The sequence below is a fragment of the Staurois parvus genome, unplaced genomic scaffold (genome assembly GCF_062004578.1).
Source record: "Staurois parvus isolate SC_StPar_1 unplaced genomic scaffold, SC_StPar_1.0 ptg001461l, whole genome shotgun sequence".
Lineage (NCBI taxonomy): Eukaryota > Metazoa > Chordata > Amphibia > Anura > Ranidae > Staurois > Staurois parvus.
The window spans coordinates 96,381-121,612 of NW_028319257.1; the positions used below are offsets into that span (position 1 = coordinate 96,381).

A 25,232-nucleotide genomic window follows, 5' to 3' on the forward strand; every position below is an offset into this window, starting at 1 on the left:
TGTACAGACCCTGGAACTCAGCACAGGGAGGGTGGGAAGGAACCCCTCATAATGGGTACAGGAGATGTACAGATGCAGGAACTCAACACAGGAATGATGAGAATGCTATATATGCAGGGCTTTCTTTCTGCCGGAACGCGGCGGTACTGCGTTCCGCCACCTTTTTCTTCTTGTCCCCGCTCACCGACTGCCTCTGCAGAGCTGACAAGCTATGCAGAGCAGCGAAAGTGACAGGTGCCGGACGCGGCTTGTTTATGTCATGCTTGCGCGTGCCCGGCACCTGTCACTGCCGCTGCTCACAGCCGGTGAGCGGGGACATGCACGCTTCACCCCCCCCCCTCTACCGCCAGCGTGTAAACATCGGGGGCGCGCGGCCACCCCCATAGGAAAGGTGTATCTTAGTACACCCGGCGGTGCGCGCTGACGTCATCACGCCCTCTGCTCGTCGATCCTACCATAGCGCGGATCGTCAGCATCAGGTAAGGAGCGGCGATACAATTTTTCTCGCTTTTCTTGCTAATGTGGGGGGGGGCAGTGTTACTCGCTATTCTTACTAATGTGGGGGGGGGGGGCGGTGTTAATTCCATACATTTACTTTTATAGCCCCTCCCAAATTTTACTTGCATTCCTGTTCTCTAAAGGGGTGGTCCTAGGGTTTGATGGGGGCGTGGCCAGGTTTGGGTGGGGGAGTTCCACCACCTTTCCTCTGAGAAAAAAAGCCCTGTATATATGTATGCTGAAAGTAGAACTTCCTACACAGTTAAGCTGAGGTTAAACTACAGGATCCATGAGCAATCACCAAGGGGCCAGTGCTCATAAAAGAAAAAGCATGGGAAGACGGCAGGGAGTTGGCGTTAGACTTTGCAAGTGTAAGATGTGTGTTAGAGTTCATGCTGAGTGTGCTGTTATAGACCAGACTGGGTTGGGCCAGAGTCTACAGAGTAGCTGGAGAAGCTGAAGAGGTTACTGTCAAGCCAAACACTGAGTGCAGACGGCCGCCCCGTGGAGACCTGTCAACTATAGGAGTGCGAGAGTCTCCGCCATCACAGCCGCATCTCCAGTCATAGGGGGGCCCCACCACCAAACGCACATCACTTCACTTATTGCCACATAAGGACTTGGTGAGAGGGTCACTAACCCACACATCAACATAGTCAGTTACATTCAGTTTGCTTCCATTCAGGTGCTTCATGTTCAAAGACATTCTTCAACATTGGCCTCTGCGAATGACAAGTGCACCAGTGCTCTGTATTGCTGCAGACTGCTATCCCTCATCTGCCATCGTGATCTCTACCTGCAGGTTGCTGAGTTAACCCCTTGCTCCCTGCTATGCAGAATCTGTTCCATATGACTGCATCTACTTCTGCCCAGGCTGTCTGAGGAAGGAGCTTTAGCTGTTAAGACCAGGGGTGGACTGACAACTCATGCGGCCCCTGGGCAATAGGGGATCATGGGGCCCCTGTGTCCTTGCCCAAACTCAAAAAAGCCTATGAAAAAGGTACCAGGGGCATCTCATGGGGCCCCCTACTGACCCCGGGCCCTCGGGCAGTGCCCGAGTTTCCAAATGGTCAGTCCGCCCCTGGTTAAGACCACACTTATTTTGTAAATCTTGTTTTTTTAAAATTTTGGTGCATCAAGCCCAGAGATCTACTCCTATAAAGTGACTTGCTTATCACTCCACATCTTAAGGTGATTTGGCCTATAGTTTCCAATCCTATAGTGACTTTCCCTAATAACTCTACATCCTAAAGCACCCTTAGCCTACAATTTCTTATTCGGTGATTAATTTTGTCGACAACCTCCTCACTTTAGGTGATATGTGCTAATAATTCTGCCTCTAAAAGAGCTCTCTCCTGTTCATTTCACCTCTTTAAGGGACAGCACTTTTCATTGCACGCCAACGTAGGGCCCCAACTAAGCCAGCAGAAGAACCACATTTTCAGACTGGTGAATTTTGTCGACAACCTCCTCACTTTAGGTGACGTGCTAATAATTCTGCCTCTTAAAGAGAACTCTCCTGTTCATTTCACCTCTTTAAGGGACAGCACTTTTCATTGCGCGCCAACGTAGGGCCCCAACTAAGCCAGCAGAAGGACCACATTTTCAGACTGTGGTGAATTTTGTCGACAACATCCTCACTTTAGGTGACGTGCTAATAATTCTCTCTCTTAAAGAGAACTCTCCTGTTCATTTCAACTCTTTAAGGGACAGCACTTTTCATTGCGCGCCAACATAGGGCCCCAACTAGGCCAGCAGAAGAACCAAATTTTCAGGCTGTTTCATATTCGGGGTTTATTCCATTTGGTAACACTTGTTTCAGGCAGTTTAAATAATTCACAAGCTTAAACCTAGACTCTCCTGACTGAGAGTCTACACATGAGCTAGCCAGCCTGATTTCGTATTTAACCATTCATATCTTAACTAAGGAATCTTCCAGTCCGAGGGGTATGGTTTATGACCTGAGTCCTGCAGGAAATAGGTGGCCACACTCTAAAGGGTATTTTATCGCACCATATTTTTACTCTATTGATTCACTATGTCTGTTACATAACTTTCAAACTATTATATTTTATTGCCATTTCATTGCCACTATTACCACCTGGTCATTTGTTTTATCATGGTAGGTGTTTATCTTCTTTTGTAATTACAGGGAGCCTGCCTGGTCAAGGTATTTTGGTAGTGTCACTAAGAGCGGGGCTCTGATTAGGGCCACTGATAGAGCAGAGGGCCTAATTTTAACAGCAGCTCCTGTGGTGGTAGCACTACATCAAAGTGCTGCTTTTACAGCTAAAAAGTTATTGGTGTCATGCAGATGGCTCCTATAGTGGCATTGGCTCTGGAAGTATGCAGGCACAATCAAATGGGAGCTCAATCAACCACAGCGCAAGGGACCCCTAGCAACTTGTGGAAGAACTCTGGTTTAGAATGGCTGGCTGGTAACATTGATAAAGTGCTAAGAATGTATTCAGCCTAAGATAAATATTCTTATCAATATTTGTAGATAATCTCAATCAATGAACTGTAATACAAGGGATATACAAAAAAATGGAAACACTACATTATTTGCAGGTGTGCTGGCTTTATTTAAGGTCTTCAGCCAAAAGATTTCCCTCTATAGATCTCTGCTCCCACCAACATTGGGCTGTTCTGACTCCTCTTAACACATTCTCCATAACATATGAAAAAATATCTAGAAGAGATGAGGATAACCCCTCATAATGGGCACAGCAGGTGTACAGATTCAGGAACTCAGTGCAGGGATGGTGGGAACCCCTCATAATGGGCACAGCAGGTGTGCAGACTTAGGGACTCAATGCATGGATGGTAGGAACCCCTTAAATTGAGTTCTGGGTCTCAGTGCAGGGATCACATCCTTAAGTCCTCATAATGAGCGCAACAGGTGTACAGACACAGGAACTCAGCACAGGGATGGTGGGAACCCCTCATAATGGGCACAGCAGAAGCACAGACCTAGGAACACAGCACATAGATAGTGGGAACCCTTCATAATGGGCACAGCATTCATGTGCTTGTTCTGTCTCATCCAGGTCAGTTGGGAATGGTCCAAGATCACACTGAACTTTCTGCGGTGGAGAAAATAGCACAGGGATTCCAAAGCCCACTTGATGGCCAAGCAATCTTTCTCCATTGTAGTGTAGTTTTTCTAGGTGGTTGTTAACTTCCTGCTGAGAAAGACCAAAGGGTGTTCCTCCTCAGTAATCTTTTGGTACAGAATGGCTCCTAAATCTTCGCTGGAGGCAACCATTTCCTCAGAAAAATCTGGAGCAACCAGCACTGGATACTGGCACAAGGCTGCTTTAAGCTCCAGAAAAGCCTCCTCAGCCTTTTCATTCCACTTAACCATAACTAACTTCTTCCCCCTCATCAAGTCAGTCGGTGGCACATCAATAGTGGCAAAGTTGAGGACAAACCAAAGATAGCACCCAACTACATCCAGGAATGCTCAGACCTGTTTCTTTGAGATTGGGCAGGGTTAGTATGAATAGCCCTTACCTTGTTCATTTGAGGTTTCACCAAACCCCTACCAACAAAATACACCAAGTATTTGGTCTCTTCCATCCCAATGGCACACTTCTCAATACTGACTGTAAAGCCCTTCTTCTCCAAAGCAGAGCTACACTGTATCTGAGCACCACAAACTAAAAAGGCTATTTCATGCATTTTTATTATGCAGAGCACACTCCCCCATCCATTCATGTCTCCATCGTGGCACCAGCTTCAACTGGAACATAGGCAAAGATTAAAAGAAAACGATGCTACATGCTCAGTACCTGATTAAATAAGCTGCTGGAAGTCCTGAAAAAAAAATGTGGGTGTAATATCACTTTATATTGTTTTTGGCTGAGAAATCGATATCAGCACTAATGCTGAAACCAGACAAGTTGTGGGCAGCACAGTGGCTAAATGGTTAGCACTTCCGCCTGGCAGTACTCGGGTCATTGGTTCAAATTCCAACTACAGCACCACCTGCCTGGAGTTTGCATGTTCTCCCTGTGCCTGTGTGGGTTTCCTCCGGGTACTCCGGTTTCCCACCACACTCCAAAGACATGCTGGTAGGTGAATTGGATCCTGTCTAAATTGGTCCTAGTATATAAATGTAGGGACTTTAGATTGTACAACTCTTGAGGGCAGGGACTGATGTGAATGTACAATATATATGTAAAGCACTTCATAAATTGACAGCGATATAAAAGTACCGGTAATAAAAATAAATAAGTGGAGACCTCCAGATTTGGAAGCTGTAATTATTGGTCTATGAGTCTTAGAGAATAAAGAGAACAGTTTATTCAACACATTTGACCACATTTTAAAAGTGTGAAATCATCAAAGCTGCAAACACCTAAAAAGAAAAAATGGCACATATATCAACCTGCAAGCCTCCACCCAGAACTGAATTATCCATCTTTAGTGACATTAAACTTCAGTTATTTCCTGTGCAAGGCTTGGGAATGATGATTTATGTTTTCCTAGGATGACCTGGAAGGCTTTACAGCTTGGTGTGCTCTCACACCTGCTCTGATATCTTCTGGATCTTCTCGGGAAGAACTTTGGTCAAGAAGTTGAATTTTCTGTCTTTCAGTTTCTGAGACACTTTCTGCTGAATATCAATCTCTAGATAATCTTCATCTTCACCGTAATGTGGCCATTGAGTCAGGTCAGGTCCGTTTGGGTCACTGCAGAGACAAGAAGGATATTATATTTTTACTAAGCATTAGAAACCGAAGAGTGATGGCAGAAAAAGATCCATCCAGCCTGCCAGTTGCTAGTGACCCCTAAATAGAGGAATCCGGTTCTCCTTCCTCCTGCTGGTGATCCCTCCAGTGATATAAAGATCTATATAGAGGAATCAGGACCTCCTTCCTCCTGCTGGTGATCCCTCCAGTGATATAAAGATCCATAGAGAGGAATCAGGACCTTCTTCCTCCTGCCAGTGACCCCTCCAGTGATATAAAGATCTATATAGAGGAATCGGGACCTCCTTCCTCCTGCCGGTGATCCCTCTAGTGATATAAAGATCTATATAGAGGAATCAGGACCTCCTTCCTCCTGCCGGTGATCCCTCTAGTGATATAAAGATCTATATAGAGGAATCAGGACCTCCTTCCTCCTGCCGGTGACCCCTCTAGTGATATAAAGATCTATATAGAGGAATCAGGACCTCCTTCCTCCTGCCGGTGATCCCTCTAGTGATATAAAGATCTATATAGAGAAATCAGGACCTCCTTCCTTCTGCTGGTGACCCCTCTAGTGATATGAAGACCTATATACAGGAATCAGGATCTCCTTCCTCTTACTGGTGATCTCTCTAGTGATACAAAGATCTACAGTATATAGAGGATTCAGGACAGTGTCAGAACTACCAGGGTCACCAAGGTCGCACTTGCAAGCAGGTCCTGGCTTTCCGCCACCGTGGGGGTTCCTAATGTCCTCTGGCTGTCCTGCCCCTGCTATTGACAGCACCAGTCCAGAGTTTCTGTCTCTATGGCTGTGGCAGCAGGTCATTAGGAACCAGTGGCTCCTAATGACATGGGCGCGAAGTTTGCTCTGAGTCTTGCCAACTTATTTATGGCAAGATGGGAGGAGGATCTCATTTACTCCAGAGAGTGGCCACAACTATTGTTTTATCATCGGTACATCGACGATATCTTGCTCCTATGGGAAGGGGATGAATTTACCTTGAACAACTTTTTCACCACACTGAACTTTAATGATATAAATATTAAACTCACCTTTCAATATAGCAATCAGGAAATTAACTTTCTTGACCTGACATTATACATTGAGGGCCCTAAAATTCTATCTAGGAGTTATTTTAAATCATCAGACCCTTTTATCACTGACTTTTCCACACAATTTAGGGATGTAGCTAGTATTATCAGGAAGAACTGGAAAATTCTTAAAAATGATCCGGTGTTGGGGAGCCATTTACCGGAAGCCCCCGAAATCACTTTCCGTAGGGCACCACCTCTGAGAAACACCTTGGCCCCTAACATTGTTAACCCACCTAAACAACTTTCTTTCTTCTTCGACCGTAAAGGTTTTTTCCCCTGTAATAGATGTATGCTATGCACTAATAATGGAATTCATAAATATCCGGTAACCACATTTAGTTCCAACACAACTGGTAAAACATACGAAATTCAGTCTACCATCACGTGCAATAGTACCCATGTTGTATACCTGCTGGAGTGTACATGCGGGAAGCAATATGTGGGACGGACTATTAGGAGACTTCGTGATAGATTGAAGGAGCACCTGAAGAATATTAACAAGGGGTTCAAGGAACACTCACTGTCCTTGCACTTCCGTCAAGCACACAACAAGAACCCACATGGCCTGAGGTTTATAGGAATTGACACAATACATAGACACTGGAGAGGAGTACACAAATTAAGAGCTGTTTCGAAACTTGAAACCAAATGGATTTTTTTATTAAGAACACTTGCCCCACATGGGTTAAATATTGATATAGATATTAATTGCTTTTTGGATACCAGCTAAAACTATTTGGGTTGCCCTTGCCTCATCCTAATAATTATCCAGTATGTACGTTTTATTAGCATTGTCTTTTATTTATGTATCATTTTGTTTTCTGTGGGAACTAAGGTCCATAAATACCATCATCTTACCTTGGGGGGCTTCTTTTCCCCCTCTTCTCCTTTTTTTCTAGTAATTAGCTGGAGTAGTAGTAACTTAGTTCTTAACAACGTTTATTTACCTTTCACCGGTGATTCTCCTAAATATTGAATTTACTATTTTACACACAACTTTTGTTGTGTATATGTTGTACATGGTTAGGTATCGTTAACACCCCTTAATGATTCATGATGCCATTAGTTTACCTTATCTTCCCTGGGAATATCCTAGGGGTTATTTTGATACTGGTATTTTTTTCTATTTTATTTATTTTTTATTTTTTATGACCATTAATGTAATGTTTATGATCATTACCATGATTATTTATATTTGTATGAGCATTGCCGCATTTAAATGACCATTTACATTTTGCATTTTGCACATTATATTGCTTTGTTTTATCGTTTTTAAATTGCTGTCGGCTTTAATTTGTCCTTTTATGGTACTTCTGTTGTTTTAAACAGTTCTGTTTGTAAAGTTTTACTGATGGCCTCTGGCAGTTATGCATGAACATAGGGGGCTGGTACTTGTAGTTCTACAACACCATTTTTTACAAATAATACCTTGAGTGGTTTACGTCCCTGCTTATTTATTTATTATATCTCTGGATCACCCCTCTTTAATGATTGCTTTAATGTCGAGACCGTCCAGCACAGCGGGATTTGTAAGGAGGGTTTTCTTCTATCCAAATCCCCTCTCTCTGGGCTGGGATCGTTTTCTCTGTCTTTGTATATCCTGGACTTCAGCAAAATGGCCACCGGATGCGATCTGCGCATGCGCGGGTTAACCGCGATGACGCGGTAGGCTTGCATTGCGCATGCGCGGGCATCTTGGCCTTCGCGCATGCGCAGTAGCGCTAAAATGACGCGAAAATGCGTCTTTTGAACAATTAGAGGTCCCGCTATAAATAAGGGACCTGGGTTGAGAGGCACATTCCCTTTGATAATGTGCCATTGCCACGAAACGCGTTAGAGATCAGGACACCTCTCATACCACATATTGTCCACTGGTTCATGCATCTGACTGTCGGCCATCTTTTTGGATTCTGTGAATCAGCTTTTTTGGACATTACCATGTAAGTGTACTACTTGCTTTTACCCTTTGAATAAAAATACTACACTATCAAGATTTCTTTCTTCTGGGTCTTTTTGCCGAGCCCCTGAGATGATCTCCTGATATGAAAGCACACTAATCCTGGCGATAGAGGATATAAAGCTATTTCGTGATACTGGAAAGAGGCGCACTCCCCCTGGTGGCAGGAGAAGGCAAGAGTGGTGCACTGGTGTTCCCGAGGGCTTTACGCTGAGGACCATCTGGCTGTGACCAGGAGTAGGTCATTATACTCCAACGCGCATTTATTTGCGCTATCTGGTTAGTGCATTTTACAGCTATTCTCCTATCACGGAATTCACGGATTTGCTTGTCACTTGGGTATACCCCCAGAACCTATGACTCTAACAACCTTATAACTAAAGGCACTTTGATTAGTGGAATGAATCTCTATTATTTACCTGACCATTGTTTACATTAATTTATGAACGTTGGATCTGGTGCATGTTATAAAATGAATGTCATTTCTTTCAATTCTGCAATTTATATGGTATTTCCCTTTATCATATACTCAAGCGCTGCAACTTGTTGCTGTATTTGACTTTTTATGAAGAGGGTATACGAGGTTTACCTTTATGCTAGCAGCTTGATTCTGTTAGATCCAGCGCTCGTTCCTTTCCCCATACACTTATACAGTGGCAGTTACGTTATGGAGCTGATGGGAGCATGCGAGGGGGGCCGGCACTATTGGTTGTAGACAGTCAAGCCCCCTGCCAGTCGCTTATCAGCAGTGACACTGCATAGCCTTCTCTGCTGATGGATAGAATCCCATTTGGCATCTCAACAGAGAAGGCTATGCAGCTTCGCTTCTGCTGTCTACAACCAATAATGCCAGCTCTCCCACGAATGCGCCCATCAGCCCCATAATGTAACCAGCACTGGGTCCTAATGCAATGCTGGCACTCTCGTTAAGACAGGAACACAGGACCAGCACTGTCAATAGCTGAGGCAGGACACCAAGAGAAGAATGGGAACCCCCACAGTGGTGGAGCAACAGAGCCTGATCGCAAGTGCGACCTTTGTGACCTTGGTAGTTCTGCCACTGCAATGGACCCTTATATGGAATTCCTTGATGTGCTGGTGACATAACTCTTGTTTTCTGCCACCATGGGGGGAGGGGCCACATTGGCAGGAAGGGGGCCTGTTGTGGGTCATGTGAAAGGGTCCCACTGTGGGACAGTAATAAAGGGCCCCGCAGCAGGAGTAAAGGGCCCTGGAATCAATAAGAAGGGCTCAGAGGGAAGGGGCCCAGGACCAGAGGAAAAGGGAAGGGGGATGTCAGGGAGGCCATTCATGGTTCCTTGCACCAGGGCCTTGAAGGTTCCAGTTATGCCTCTAATTCAGGATCTCCTTGTAAGAAATTGTATACAAGCCAGTGGGTGGAACAAGCCAGCCTTTTAGTTACACAAAGCCACAGATTTTCAATGTGCACCATTACAACCTTCTAGCCGCCGGCATCCTGACAACCAATGACATCAGTTGATAAGGAGGATGTCAGCTGCCTGCACAGCATCCTAGTTTGACCCTCCCCTGCCCCTCTCCATCAACGCTGGGGTCACATTAACTCAGTGATGGAGAAAAACTGAGGGAGAAGAGAAACATTGGAATACTAGTCAGTACCAGTGTGCAAAAGTGTAATTGCTTTGGAAGGATAAATCACCTCTAATGTTGGGTGTCCTACATGTGTGGATGTTGCTGCATTATATAGAACTATTAGAATAGTTTTTTACATTTTAGAATGGGGTGCCTGAAGACTGTCCACAATTTTAAAGGGTACCTTGAAATTGTCCATCATTTTAAAGGGTGCCTTGACTGAAAAAAGGTTGAGAAACACCTCCCAAGAGATAAAGCTTAAGCTCAACTCCAGCCAAAACTTTGCATGGAGTGGTATAGGATTGGATCCTCTGTTGGAATTGTATTGCCAGGGCTGGTGTTAGAAACCACAGGGCCCTATACAGCCAACCTGACAACTCCCCCCAAGAAAAAAACACTATGCTTCAGTTATGAACACAGTGAGTAATTGGTACTGATCACTCATTGTATTCATTCTTGAAAGGAAGGGACTGGTAAATGTGACATATTTACTGGACGCTTTTCCCACCTCTCTATCCTGTTGTGCTTGCAACTGCCAGTGGGAAGGAGAGGATGGCACTTGACAGCACAGGGATGGGGGCACACAGCGGTGCCTGGGCAGAAAGAGGAAACGTATGGTGCACATGGAGGGTGATGGGTGTGGTGGTGGGGAGGGGGGGTGCAATTCTTGGAACTGATCCCCTGTATGACACTTTCTGCAGAGAATCGGTTCCAGTAATTGCTATGCCGATCACCCTCCCTGTCCACATCCAATTCACCCAGCTGCCTGGGCCCCCCTTCTAGCCTGGGCCCCATTCAGGAAGACTAGTTCTACCCCCTTATCCACAGCCCTGTGTATTGCTGTATTCTCACTGGGCAGATTTTATTTCTTGTCTCACGGAGGGAGGTGTCACTGCCTTACCCACTTTTAGCAAAGTTGGCCCAGTATTTCATCACGGTCTTGCTGAGTTTCTTTTCTTCCTCTGTATATTCATCTGGAAAATATAACAGTACAATTTAATCATTCCAGTTTTTTTTTTGTCAAAGCTTAATTGAACAAGCTGAAGTTAGAAGCTGATTGGCTACCATGCACAGCTGCCCCAGATTTTGCACTCTCTAATTTTAGGAAATCAACCCCAAAGTATCTTCTGCAAAAAAATCATCTTCCTCATTCCTCTGACAATGTTCTATCTCCTGTGTACATTGTCCGGCATAAGTTACATAGTAATGCCCCATACACACGATAAGGAAATTGTACGAAAAAATTTAGCGGAACCACTGATCAAACGGTTTTCTCTTCATTGACCAGCAGGATATTTTAACCGATAACGATATTATGAACAAAAGAAGTCTGGTTGAACAACAGTGAAAAAGTTTGTCAAGGTAAGTATTATAATCACAATGAACATAAAAACACAAAAATATCACACCTTACGAAAAAAAATCTATCAAGCGCTATCACGCATGAGCGAAAACAGAAGATGACCCGAATGTTTATGTCCAAGGAATCTTCGTAAACACGAACGAAAAATCCAAATGTTAAAAGTAGATTGGCCGAATGAGACAATGAAACCAGAATTCTGCAGATTATATTTTATGTATCACTATTTATGTATATACCGTATTTTTCGCTCCATAAGACGCACTTTTTTCCCCCAAAAAAAGGGGGGAAAATGTTAGTGCGTCTTATGGAGCGAATATGGAGCGGCCGGTCCGGTATTTCCACCGTCGCCGTGTCCAGAATACCGGGCCGGCCGCTCAGCTCTGCAGCGGGACCTTTTGGAGATGACTGCTGACCTTTGGGGAGGTGGGGAGCGGGTACCTGAATTTGACAGGTACTCGCTCTTACTTCCGCGGAGTTGTTCTTTGACCTTACCTGTTCCTCTATCCAGCCGCGCGCTGTCTTCCCGGCTTCTGTAGTGTGGGCGTTGGGCTTGACAGCCGGGTGCCAAGTGCGCATGCGCAAGAAGCGATGCTTTTTGTGGATGGTAAGGCGGTACCTGGGACACATGACAGATCCCAGAAGCCGCCAGACCAATCACAAAGTGCAAGTGCTTCTCGATCATGCACACTGAGCACCCGGCTGTCATGCCGAGTGCCGACAGTACAGAAGCCGGGAAGACAGCACGCGGCTGGATAGAGGAACAGGTAAGGTCAAAGAACAACTACGTGGAAGTAAGAGTGGGTACCTGTCAAATTCAGGTACCCGCTCCCCCCCCTCCCCAAAGGTCAGCAGTCATCTCCTGTACTGTCCGCAGTCTCTGGTCATCCCTGTGCTGTCCGCAGTCTCTGGTCATCCCTGTGCTGTCCGCAGTCTCTGGTCATCCCTGTGCTGTCCGCAGTCTCTGGTCATCCCTGTGCTGTCCGCAGTCTCTGGTCATCTCCTGTACTGTGTCTGCAGTCCATTAGTTCAGAATTTTTTTTTCCTGTTTTCTGCCTCTAAAACCTAGGTGCGTCTTATGGAGCGAAAAATACAGTAGGTCATGTAACAAACTAGATTATACTCATTGCTGTTAATTGTTGTGTATATCGCTCGTTCTGGCCGGAAGGGCGTGGCTACAAGGTCACACGCACACCGCATCACTTCCACTTGTACGGAAGATGTCAACACTACTTATTGCCTGACGAACAATTTTTTTAGATTGGTTAATGTGGGCCATGATTTCGACCAACAAACAAACGCCTCTCGGTCATCGGATGACCGGTCGGCCGATTTTCTAATCGTGTATTCCCACCTTAAGTCTGGCTGAAAAAAGACAAAAGTCCATCTAGTTCAGCCATTAAAAAAAAAAGTTATAATCCTTTACCCACAGTTGATCCAGAGGAAGGCAAAAAAACCCCAGCAAAGTATGATCCAATTTGCACCTGCTGGGAAAAAGAAAAGCACCCTGCAGCGTACACTTAAAGTGCAGGGGCGGACTGACAGCTAATGGGGCCCCTGGGCAATAGGGGATCATGGGGCCCCTGTGTCCTTGCCCAAACTCAAAAAAGCCTATGAAAAAGGTACCAGGGGCATCTCATGGGGCCCCCTACTGACCCCGGGCCCTCGGGCAGTGCCTGAGTTTCCAAATGGTCAGTCCGCCCCTGTTAAAGTGCATAGAGTAAGGAAACCCCTGTGAGCATGCACAGGAGTTACATCAACAGTGGCTGCCCAGTGGCTGAAGATGATCACCACGGAACCTGAAAGAATTGGAAGAGGTGAATATTGAAGGCCTGGAACAAGGTGTCTTGGCCCGTCATCAATGGAGGACAGCACTGAAGGAGGTAGATGTGCATGCTGTGCATACTTGTAGATTATGGCAAAAGTTGCCCTCCCACCCCCCTAATCAACTAATTTATAAAAGGCTTCCAGGGCAGGGGCGTCCTTAGGGTTGGTGTCACCCAGTGCCGGAACACTTGGTGACACCCCCGCCGATGATCCCTGCAGGATGGATTGGATCTGATCCATCCTGCGGGGATTGTCGACTTGCTTTACAACTTGTCACCCCAGGTCCGGTGTCACCCCATATAGGTTGCATGCCGACGATCTCCGCGGGATGGATCGGATCTGCGTATTGAGTATAATGGATCAGAGTCCAATCCATTATCCTTCCCAATCCGCAGATCCGATCCATCCTGTGGGGATCGTCGGCTTGCAACCTAAACGGGGTTAACTGATCTCTCCACGAAAAAGTAAGTTTTAAAGCAAGCCCACGATCCCCACAGGGTGGATCGGATCTGCGGATTGGGGAGCATAATGGATTAGACTCGGATCCATTATGCTCAATCCGCAGATCTGATCCATCCTGCGGGGATCGTCGGCTTGCAACCTATACGGGGTTAACTGATCTCTCCACAAAAAGGTAAGTTTTAAAGCAAGCCGACGATCCCCACAGGATGGACTGGATCTGCGGATTGAGCATAATGGATCCGAGTCCAATCCATTATACTCCCCAATCCGCAGATCCGATCCATCCTGTGGGGATCATCGGCTTGCAACCTAAACGGGGTTAACTGATCTCTCCACAAAAAGGTAAGTTTTAAAGCAAGCCGACGATCCCCGCAGGTTGGATCAGATCTGCGGATTGGGAGGGATAATGGATCGGACTCGGATCCATTATGCTCAATCCGCAGATCTAATCCATCCTGCGAGATCATCAGCTTGCTTTAAAACTTACCTTTTCGTAGAGAGATCAGTTAACCCCGTTTAGGTTGCAAGCCGACGATCCCCACAGGATGGATCGGATCTGCGGATTGGGGAGTATAATGGATTGGACTCGGATCCATTATGCTCAATCCGCAGATCCAGTCCATCCTGTGGGGATCGTCGGCTTGCTTTAAAACTTACCTCTCTGTGGAGCGGGTCCGGTGTCACCCCATGCAATAGGTGTCACCCTGTGCGGCGCACACACCCCGCACCTGCCTAGGGATGCCCCTCTTCCAGGGTGTCTATCTTCAGGACTATCATTCAGGAAGTCAGCTGTGCGTTGGACATGGTTTCCCTCTCCAAACCAAGCTAAATAAAGCCAAAGTCCGAAGGTCCTACTGAAAGAAGTAATTTCCAGCTTGACATACATGATTTGTTGAGAGAGCCGTCTGTCATAAAGGGAACTCCGAACACAAAGACCATTTCATCACCGTGATCGGCCTTCACCCACTTTGGTCTACTCTTCTGAAAAAAGGACGGACGGTGCCGGAATTCATAGAAGAAGACGTTGGATCCGGAATCTGCCGAGGAACAAGAAATATGTTTTGTTTAAATCTCTGCTTTGGGGTCAAGGGTTTAAAAATACATAATATATACATACCTCCCAACCATCCCGGATTCTGTGGGACCATCCAAACTTTTCAACTACATCCCGGCATCCTGCAGATCTGAGCTAGAGTCCCAGCACCCGGCACTGTAGCTGGCAGGGGCACCCAGGGAACCTGCCCTGCATCTCCTTCCCTGGCACCCAGTGGCAGCAATCGACCATTCTATTACTCTGCCAGGCAGCTGGTGGGGAGAGATGCTGGCTGCCTCTCACAACAATACAAATCAGAGCCAATGGAAGCTTCCTCTAGGCTTCTCTTCTGCTGGAACATGTATTATAACAGGAGGAGGAGCCTAAGAGGAGGGACGTCCCCTTGGAGGGAGCCGTACTAATCTGAGGTCTGAGGCTTGCACTGGGGGACACAATGACTTCGGGGGGTAGGGGTGAGGGCGCAGGTAACAAAAGATTGTACTGGAGGATTTAAGCTGGGAGGAGTTGTTGGGGGGGGGAGAGGAAACATGTTCTGAGGGGCAATTTTGAACAAAAGGTTTGTGTTAGAAGGTGAGGAGGGGGGAGCTGGAGGGGATTTGTGCTTGGAAGCGGGATTGGGGGGGAATGGAAATTTTGTGCTGGGAGGAAGGATTTGGGGTAAAGGGGGGGGGTGAAGGAAACTGATGAGGATTTGTACTGGGGAGTATTCTCTGAATACATCAAATATCTGTGGATATGAACCTGTGTGAATGTATACCTAAACTACGTATCACTCTCTGTTATCTGTCCATAACTGTATTGATGAGATCCCTGCACTGAAACCCAGAACCCAATTTGAGGAGTTCCCATCATACCTGCATTGAGTTCCTAGCTCTGTACACCCACTCTGCCCATTATGAGGGGTTCCCACCATCCCTCTGCTGAGTTCCCGGGTCTGTACACCTGCTTTGCCCATTATGAGTGGTTCCCATCATCCCTGTGTTGATTTCCTGGGTCTGCACACCTCCCATGCCAATTATGGGGGGCTCCCATCTTCCTTGTGCATTGTTCCTGGATCTTCTGTACCCATAATACTCCAGCTTAGGCTTCCAGCTGTCAGTGATAAACACTCTGGTTGGTAAACAGCATGGAAAGTTGTTTCTTCTTTTAGAGCTCATTTACACTGGCTTCAACTTTAACACACATTAAAGTGCCTACCTCTTCAGCATGCTGTTTTGATGTGTTTTGATGCTTCTGTGATGCTTTGGTGATACTGTTTTTTAAGCTTTAATGAAGCTTGCCAAATGCCCTGTGTGTGTGTTGATTTGTTTTAAAGGGGCCCAGTAGAACCCCAGCTCAGTAGTATCCCCACTTAACAGATCCCCAGCTCATTCGTACCCCTGTTCATCAGATCCCCAGCTCATTCGTACCCCTGTTCATCAGATTCCCAGTTCATTCGTACCCTAGTTCAGCAGATCCCCAGCTCATTCGTACCCTAGTTCAGCAGATCCCCAGCTCATTCGTACCCCTGTTCAGATCCCCAGCTCATTCTTACCCCTGTTCATCAGATCCCCAGCTCATTTATACCCTAGTTCAGCATATCCCCAGCTTATTCGTACCCCTGTTCATCAGATCCCCAGCTCATTTGTACCCTAGTTTAGAAGATCCCCTGCTCAGTAGTACCCCAGGCTCTGCTGATCCCCCACTCAATAGTAACCCCCAGCTCTGCTGACCCTCTGGTTTGTTGATCCTTCTCTGTCTCTAGTCCCTTCTCACCTCCCACTACATTGCTCCCATGCTGCGCACCATGTGTGACATTGATAGTTTTTCCTGCTCCAGTCCCCCAGCTCTGCTGATCCTCTGCTGCTCACTCCTCTTTCTCTGGTCCCCCACACCATGCCTTCCATCTGCTAGTTGCTCCCATCTGGACCACACTCACCTTCTTGCTGCTCCTCACTGCACACCAGATGTGATGTCTGCACCAGATACTTCCAGAATATATACACATGATCTGAAAGTAGCTGCTGATGACGTCTTTCCGGTTCGCTTGTTGGTTTCCCAGGGCATCCTGGGATATCTCATACCTGCAATACTTCCAAAACAAAGTGAAGCTAAAGCTAAAAAAGCCTCTCAAAAGCTGCAGGTGCTGTTAGCGAGCTCTGTTATAAACTTCTATGGAGGCTTTGAAGACACTTTGAAGCACCAAGGAAGCAACGTGGGGTATAATTTTTGAAGCAAAGTAAATGCATGGTGCTTTGATTGGCATTCAGAGTGCTATAAAAACATGTCCAATGCCACATTTTGAAGCAGATGTAAACAAGCCCTTATTGAGGATCTGGGTGGACATTCCACTGCCAGCCATAGTGGAAATGAGACTCTGTGTGATGACATGGCCACCTGCAGAATGTGGACAGTTCCGACTCTTGTCAAGGACTCTGTTGCTGAGACAGCTAATCCATCACAGATCACTTAGGACAGGACAGAGAGCTCAGCTTTTTACCTGGTTCTGATCAACACACCTATGGCATGGTGAAGGAGAGTAGCTCCATAAAGGTCCCAATATTTTGAATTCTGTCATATGTGCCTGACTGTTAGAGGAATGGGAACGGGATGGCTGATTTTCTGAAACATCACTGGGTTGATGTTACATGGTCAGATTAAAACAGTGCTCAGCGGAGTTCTTCTATAACAATTGAAATGAGGTTCATGAAGAGGCATCTGGAGCTACACACCTCTGTGAAGTTTTGCTATCTTTAGTGACGGAATGACAAACATGACATCTCCTTGGAGTTCTAGAAGCTGATCTCGGTTTTCCTGAGGGTCGTCCGTGTTCCCAAAGTATTCATCCAACAATGTGTAATCCAGACTAGATATCTCGCCCTGCACACACAGCAAAGACCAAATCAGATTCAGGTTTGCAACTTCCACCCACCTTGGCTGCCAACTACATAACTAATACTCACTATACACATTACAATCTGACCCCACAAGGCGGGAGATCTACTAAAACTAGTACACACAGAATCTGGTGGAGCTGTGCATGGTAACCAATCAGATTCTAACTTCAGCTTGTTCAATTAATCTTTGAAAATAAAGCCTAGAAGCTGACTGGTTATGATGTGCAGCTGCACCAGATTCTGTGTGCACCAGTTTTAGTAAATCTCCCCCAATCTCTGTACAATATTTTAGATCTGTGAAGTTACTATTTATTCCGATCACAGTGCAGCTAGTCACCTCTTCAGCTCTAAAGAGTAACCCAACTGTTAGCACCAACACTTTCATCCAATCACCATAGAAAGACAGATGCTGATTATCCAAAAACAGGAGGTGGGGTGTGAAAGTTGTGGATCCTTTCCTATTCTAGTTACATCATCCCATGCTTATGCCCCATACACACGATAAGAAAATCATACAAAAAATTTCGCGGAACCACTGATCGAACAATTTTCTCTTCGTTGATGAGCAGGATGTTTTAACCGATAACGATATTGTGAACGAAAAAGTCCAGTTGAACAACAGTGAAAAAATGTTGTCGTTTTACATATGAACAACTGATTTTCTATGTGCTGGTATGACGATCGTACGAAAAAATTCTATCAAGCGCTGTCACACATGAGCGGAAACAGAAGATGACCCGGATGTTTATGTCTAAGGAATCTTCGTAAACACGAACGAAAAATCCAAAAGTTAAAAATAGACTGGCCTAATGAGATAATGAAACCAGAATTCTGCAGATTATATTTTATGTATCACTATTTATGTATATATGTAATGTAATAAACTATATTATACTCATTGCTAGTAATTGTTGTGTATATCCCTCGATCTGGCCGGAAGGGCGTGGCTACAAGGTCACACGCACACTGCGTCACTTCCACTTGTACGGAAGACGTCAACACTACTTATTGCCCGAGGAATGATTTTTTTAGGTTAATGTGAGCCACAAATTTGACCAACCAACGAACGTCTCTCGGTCGTTGGATGACCGATTGGTCGATTTTCTAATTGTGTATTCCCACCTTTAGTGTCAGAGAGTCTGCATGTGTTAATCTTTCAATTCACATGGCTGAAGATGTCAACTGTTGTCTAAATGTCAGAAGGGGGTAGATTTTAAAACCACATTACATATGGAAGATAGATGATGTACGTAGATCACAGGTTCTCAACCTTTTGGAGACCAGGACCCAATATATTCTTTAAAAACCTTCAATGCCAAACAGTAAAGAATACATTTTATACTCACACAATAAATCTATGGGAAAGCAAAAGAAGTAATGAAATGCATGAAGGCTCTGGATGGGGGAAGTTGTGGAGTGTCCCTAGGATGTAGGCAGAAACAATTGAGTACTGTCCATGATACTTTTTTTAATTGCACTAACATACAATTTTGAGGACAAGCTTTCGGGGTATGTCCCCTTCTTCAAGGTCCAAGCAGTACTAAGGATGTAGGAAAACTGCCAAGCTCTGACCTGTAGGATTTGCCCTCCTATGCTGGGACATTCATCTGTGGAGAGGTTGTTTCATCTCCCCAATGGACATGTCTTAGCATTCCTCACTACACTGCACCGAATATACCAAGTGACTTCTATTGTGTTTTGGTGTTGGGTGTTTAGGATGTCCAAGCTTCTGTATAGCAGGGTTTGAAGGACACAGGAATGAGATCAGTGTTAAAGGTCCTTCTTAGTTTTCCAGACACTCAAAATGACTTTATTGTTTTGTGTGTTCTGCTTTTCCCCTTTGTTTTATGACCTTCTGTTTTTGCCTGATGTTGTGGATATTTTAAAGCAGAACTTCAGTTTTTTTTATCTTTCTATTGGCCCAGAGTCCAAAAAAAAGAAAAAAAAAATATTGGAAATAGTCCAACTTTTTGGTCCAGTGCCAGAGGGTTAGGGATGTAATTCTGGTACTTCACTTTATTGGAAGTCCAGTCTGAAGAGCTACAAACCACCAAACACCCCCGAGATGTGGATGTTCTTTGTTTTTAGACTCGGATCCTATTGTTACCATCTCAGCCTGATGTTGCAGAGTTCTAAAGACCCCCAGTTTGTATTTCCAGAAGGTGGTGAAAGTCAAAAGGCAGATACTAGTCTGTGTGGATATTAATATTGGCGTATGTCCCTGACACTCATTAGAACTGAAGAAGTGGCTTGGTAAGTTACAAAACGTCTTCGTAAGCTACAAAACGATATTACAGAACAAGTCCAGTTGAATGTTACCAACTACTACCAACCAATTTTCTTTAGATTTACCAAAATTAGATAATACGTGGACCTTCCTGAATGATCCAATCCATTTTTTTTTATATTGTTTCTTTAAGTTTTTATAAAAAATACACCATATGGTGTAGAAATACAAACAGAATTTAGCAGTAAGTCCACAGAGGGAGCACCCTTTCCAAATGGCACTAAAAGAAAAGGCAAAGACAAATAACTCCAACCCATTTTTTATACACTTAGTCTTGCCCTTTTAGCATTACGGTCCTGGTTCCTGGTAAACTACATTCCTTACACTTACCTTTGGGGTGGATGCCCTCAAATCATGGCCACTTTGTGGGTTGGTCCTGCTCAGACCCCCCTCTAAATATGCTGGAATTGGTCACTTATGGCCCTGATCGCCACACTCAAATCCTTTTTGTTACTGTGCCTGTGCAAACAAAAAGGGCCTAGATGCAAGACTGTCCTTGGACATTTGTCATCTATGTTGTTGCCAGATCTAAAGTAGATTGTACAGTCAGATTGTAATGCGTGGTGAGCATTTTCCTGTGACAATGTATCTTTGAGGCATTTTATGGGCTTTGTGTTAGGGGCTGGGGAGATTTGCATTAAAACATAATTCCACACAAAACAAATGTGGATTCTGATGAGCTTGGTATATCCTATATAGACTACAGTGGGACGATTTTCTGCCAATAGTCAATAGCCCTGCCCCTCCTTATCACCTTGGGTTTCTTACAGCCCAAACACTGTGGAGGCACAAGGATCTGTCTATGTTTATCTGGTGGGGAAAATCATTCAGCACTCAGTTAACATCTAAAAGAGTCCAAAGTCTCAGAATCCTTACCAGAATTGGAGAACGTCTCAGCTCTGATTGGATCGATTCCTTTGGCAGCCCGTCCAAGTAAGCAAAACCCAGACTCTGTTCATAAACACATAGATTACCAAATATACTCTTCACCCCAAGAAGTCTTTTCTGCTCCTCTCTAGTCACCCCACTAACTGACTCTCTCATAAAGAGCAAACTTCAAAATTCTGAATCCTACTGACAATGCCTTTCATAAGGTTCCACCATCTTGTTTCTTACTTCCAGACCAGGGGCGGACTGACAACTCATGGGGCCCCCAGGTAATAGGGGATCATGGGGCCCCTGTGTCCTTGCCCAAACTCAAAAAAGCCTATGAAAAAAGGTACCAGGGGCATCTCATGGGGGCCCCTACTGACCACGGGCCCTCGGGCAGTGCCCGAGTTTCCAAATGGTCAGTCCGCCCCTGTTCCAGACACTTGCGTGCTTCAGTATACCAACAACCTGACAACCTTCCTCATAAATACCTCTCACATCTCATAGACTCTCAGGAAATATAGTCTGTGCTGCACCCATTCTGCAGAACTCACCGCCTTCCACTATTATCTCCAGGATGTATGCTGTTCTGCGCCTATTCTATGGAACTCAGCACCTATCGCTTTCTGCACCTAGAATACCCCTAGGAGCAGAGGGGTGAGAGCAATGGATGGGGGGGATGTTAGGTGCAGGGGGTGCAGAGCTGCCAGGTGCAGAAGGGTGAAAGCCATGGATGGGGGGGGGGGTGTTAGGTGAAGGGGGGTTAGAGCTTTGCATGGGGGGTATTCTAGGTGCAGAGGGGTGAGAGCCATTGATAGGGGAATGCTAGGTGCAGAGGGTTGAGATCCATGTATGGAGTGGATGTTAGGTGCAGAGGGGTGAGAGCCATGTATGGGGGCTATTCTAGGTGCAGAGGGGTGAAAGCCATGGATGGGGGTATTCTAAGTGCAGAAGGGTGAGAGCCATGGATGTTGGATGCTAGGTGCAGAGGGGTGAGAGCCATGCATAGGGGAGATGCTAGATGCAGAGGGGTGAGAGCCATGGATGGGGGGTATTCTAGGTGCAGAGGGATGAAAGCCATGGATAGGGGGGTATTCTAGGTGCATAGGGGTGAGAGCCATGGATGGGGGGATGCTACATGCAGCTGGGTGTGAGCTGTGGATAGTGGGGGGACTAGGTGCCAAGGCAGGAGGATGGAGCTGGAGTGCCAAGCTTAGAACTGAGGATTAAGCTGGGGTGCAAAGGTGAAAGCTGTAGATGGGGGTGAACTGTGAATAGGGACTGCAGAAGTGAAATGTTGACGTGGGCAGAGACAAGATGTGGAGTGGGGGTGATGGGGTGAGGTATAGACCGGAGACGCAAAGGTAAGCTGTGGATGGAAATTCAGAGGTGAGATGTGGATGGAGGGGTACAGAGGTGACAGAGGTAGGCTGTGGAAGAGGGGTGCAGAGGTGACAGAGGTGGGCTGTGGAAGAGGGGTACAGAGGTGACAGAGGTGGGCTCTGTGGAAGAGGGGTGCAGAGGTGGGCTGTGGAAGAGGGGTGCAGAGGTGACAGAGGTGGGCTCTGTGGAAGAGGGATGCAGAGCTGACAGAGATGGGCTCTGTGGAAGAGGGATGCAGAGGTGACAGAGGTGGGCTGTGGAAGAGGGGTACAGAGGTGACAGAGGTGGGCTGTGGAAGAGGGGTGCAGAGGTGACAGAGGTGGGCTGTGGAAGAAGGGTTCAGAGGTGAACAGAAGATGGATACTCTTTGGGGTGTTGCTTAAGGAAGGAGGCATTTAATATTAATGTCCCCTGGACTGTACCCAGGACTGTTTTTAGTACTCTGTGCTGCACATGACATACTTTTATTCACTTCACTCTGCACACTGGGATGTATATTACATACTCTGCCCACTTCAGTCTTATGTAAGGTTATACATTATATAATCCTCACCACTCCGTATGTTCGATTGCATACAATCAGGTGTTTCCAAAGTACACCACAGTATACAGAGTCCCGCAGTCAAAAGTATGTAATATACAGCAGCACAGCTTACAGAGTGCAATGGTCAGAAGTAAATCACACATGACCTAATGTAAAGAGAGAAGGGGTGAGGATTGTATATTGATTATATAATGTAAATCACAATAGTGTGCATTGTCTTTTGAAATTACATTAGCAGTTCATTGTGTGTAGTTTTTTACTGCACCCCCAGGTCAGACAGGCTAGATAGGGACCTGCTTGAGAACCTCTTCAACTAATACTAACCAAATTCGAGATTGTGGATCAGATAAATATTTTCAGACTTGGTCCTCCGACTTAGCCTCGGTTCACACTGATGGGACTTATCATGCTACTTGATGCCACTTGTGACACATAAAGTAACATGACAAGTCAAACATCTTCATTTTAATGGATGCTGTCTTAATCAATTGAGTCACAGCAACCTTAAAAAAAAATTTCTGTACTACTTTTCTGCGTCTTTGGTGTGGCTTTAGTGCCATCGCCAGCAATGATAAAATCACAGAAGTCGCAAGGATTGTCTTAATCCATGGGACTTTGATGTGACAGTATCAGACTTCAGAGGGTTTCTAACCAAAGCTAGTCACAAGAAAGTTGCAGTGAAGTCATAAGCAAGTCACACCGGAAGTCACACAACTTTCAAGTGGCAGCAGCGTGAACCGAGCCTTAGAGGTCACACAGTGAATGGAGGGTGGAAGCAAGAACTGGATGAAGACTACAATATTTTATTATATAGCCAATAGAAGTAGGTTGTTCTCTGCTGGCTCACCTAATTTTTTTAATTTTAATTTTTTTTTTTATATTTTTCCTACCTGTAAGGCTATCCAGGCAAATTCCTGCTCTGTCACACCAATGATCATTGGCACTTTGTTGTTTTCTTTGGCAGCCAATATCTCTTCTGCTGGTTTAGGAAGGAAAATTCCATCTACACAGATTGGTAAGGGCAAGAAATTCTGCAAAGGGGCAACAAAAGTGAACATGGAGAACCTGTCACGTAAAAAGTTAACCTCAGTAGTACACCCCGCTCAATTACCAAGCAGATCATAAATGTAGTTGTAATACAAAAGGCGGAGAATTTTTGGGGAACAGAACATACCGAGTTGGACATAATAGAAGAGATCTCTTGCTCAGACTTCATCCGTAGACAGTTCACCAGAGAGGATGGCTCACATCCTGATATATTAGCTACCATCTGCAAAGGAAACCCAGAGATTAGGAGGAATCATTCCAATTCTGTCCTCCATCTTTTTTATATTACTGCTGCCATTTTGACCTAGTGCCCTGCAAAAACTTAACCAGTACCCAGTAAATTCTGAGCAGGACCAAGCCAACCATGAGGTCTGGGATTAGGTTGGTACATGTACTGTACATTTGGGCAGTCCACCTAGAAATGATATTTAATTTTAGGCGGAGCCTGATAGAATGAGTCCCATTCAAACATAGGATCAATTCAAACCTAGCTTGTCCAGTTTAATGGACCATTTTCGAGCCTTAATGCATGAGAAACATGCCTGCATTATTTTTAAACCAACACAAGCGCACTACAATTGGCAGGGCATTGACATGTGTGTGCTGGGTGTGCTGATGGGCAGTTGTGTTTCTTTACACTGTACGTGTGCAACACAAAATGGAAATGACTTACATCTCTGTAAAAAATCAGCTGCTTTGGTGAGTTGGCTGTGTAACCTGGTATTATGGCCACTCCACTCTGTGCGATGGCGCGATGAAACAAACCCTGGGCAAGTGGAGAGAGGACCTGAAATCACATGGAAGGATGTTCATTTCAAATCATCGCTTTGTGGCTGTCTTTACTCTACTACCACAGTCACCCTGGAAGAGCTGCAAGACCAAAGAAGACTTACCCACATGGAAGAGAAATATATTTCTAATATATTTTGAAATAAAATTATATATGTGACTTATATTTACAATATATTAGCCTACGCTAATATATTTTAACATGTATTTTAAAAAAAATTAAATTTAAATATATTTTCTAAAGACATACAGTGGGGCAAAAAAGTATTTATTCACCACCAATTGTGCAAGTTCTCCTACTTAAAAAGATGAGAGAGGCCTGTAATTGGCATCATACGTAGACCTCAACTATGAGAGACAAAATGAGAAAAAAAATCCAGACAATCACATTGGCTGATTTGGAAAGAATTTATTTGCAAATTATGGTGGAAAATAAGTATTTGGTCAATATCAAAAGTTCATCTCAATACTTTGTTATATATCCTTTGTTGGCAATGACAGAGGTCAAATGTTTCCTGTAAGTCTTCACAAGGTTGGCACACACTGTTGCTGGTATGTTGGCCCATCCTCCATGCAGATCTCCTCTAGAGCAGTGATGTTTTGGGGCTGTCGCTGGGCAACACGGACTTTCAACTCCCTCCAAAGGTTTTCTATGGGGTTGAGATCTGGAGCCTGGCTAGGCCACTCCAGGACCTTGAAATGCTTCTTACGAAGCCACTCCTTCGTTGCCCGGACGGTATGTTTGGGATCATTGTCATGTTGGAAGACCCAGCCACATTTCATCTTCAATGCCCTTGCTGATGGAAGGAGGTTTGCACTCAAAATCTCACGATACATGGCCCCATTCATTCTCTCCTGTACATGGATCAGTC

At 45.2% G+C, this 25,232-nt stretch overlaps 1 protein-coding gene across 2 annotated transcripts in view; it reads right to left on the reverse strand.

Annotated features, from left to right (window-relative positions):
* Window positions 1-4,783: 4,783 nt before the first annotated feature.
* Window positions 4,784-25,232, reverse strand: part of LOC149435851 (fatty acyl-CoA hydrolase precursor, medium chain-like) — a 36,006-nt gene continuing 15,557 nt past the window's right edge. Inside the window, exons 6-13 of one of the 2 annotated variants that reach the window (XM_089662362.1) lie at window positions 24,245-24,358; window positions 23,699-23,794; window positions 23,415-23,555; window positions 20,604-20,678; window positions 17,276-17,423; window positions 14,395-14,547; window positions 10,763-10,835; window positions 4,784-5,195 (exon numbers count right to left, since the gene is read on the reverse strand). In XM_089662362.1, coding sequence (XP_089518488.1) covers window positions 5,027-5,195; window positions 10,763-10,835; window positions 14,395-14,547; window positions 17,276-17,423; window positions 20,604-20,678; window positions 23,415-23,555; window positions 23,699-23,794; window positions 24,245-24,358 — 969 coding nt within the window. In that variant the 3' untranslated portion in view covers window positions 4,784-5,026. The remainder of the gene's footprint in view (window positions 5,196-10,762; window positions 10,836-14,394; window positions 14,548-17,275; window positions 17,424-20,603; window positions 20,679-23,414; window positions 23,556-23,698; window positions 23,795-24,244; window positions 24,359-25,232) is intronic. The other variant, XM_089662363.1, reaches the window with a different exon arrangement.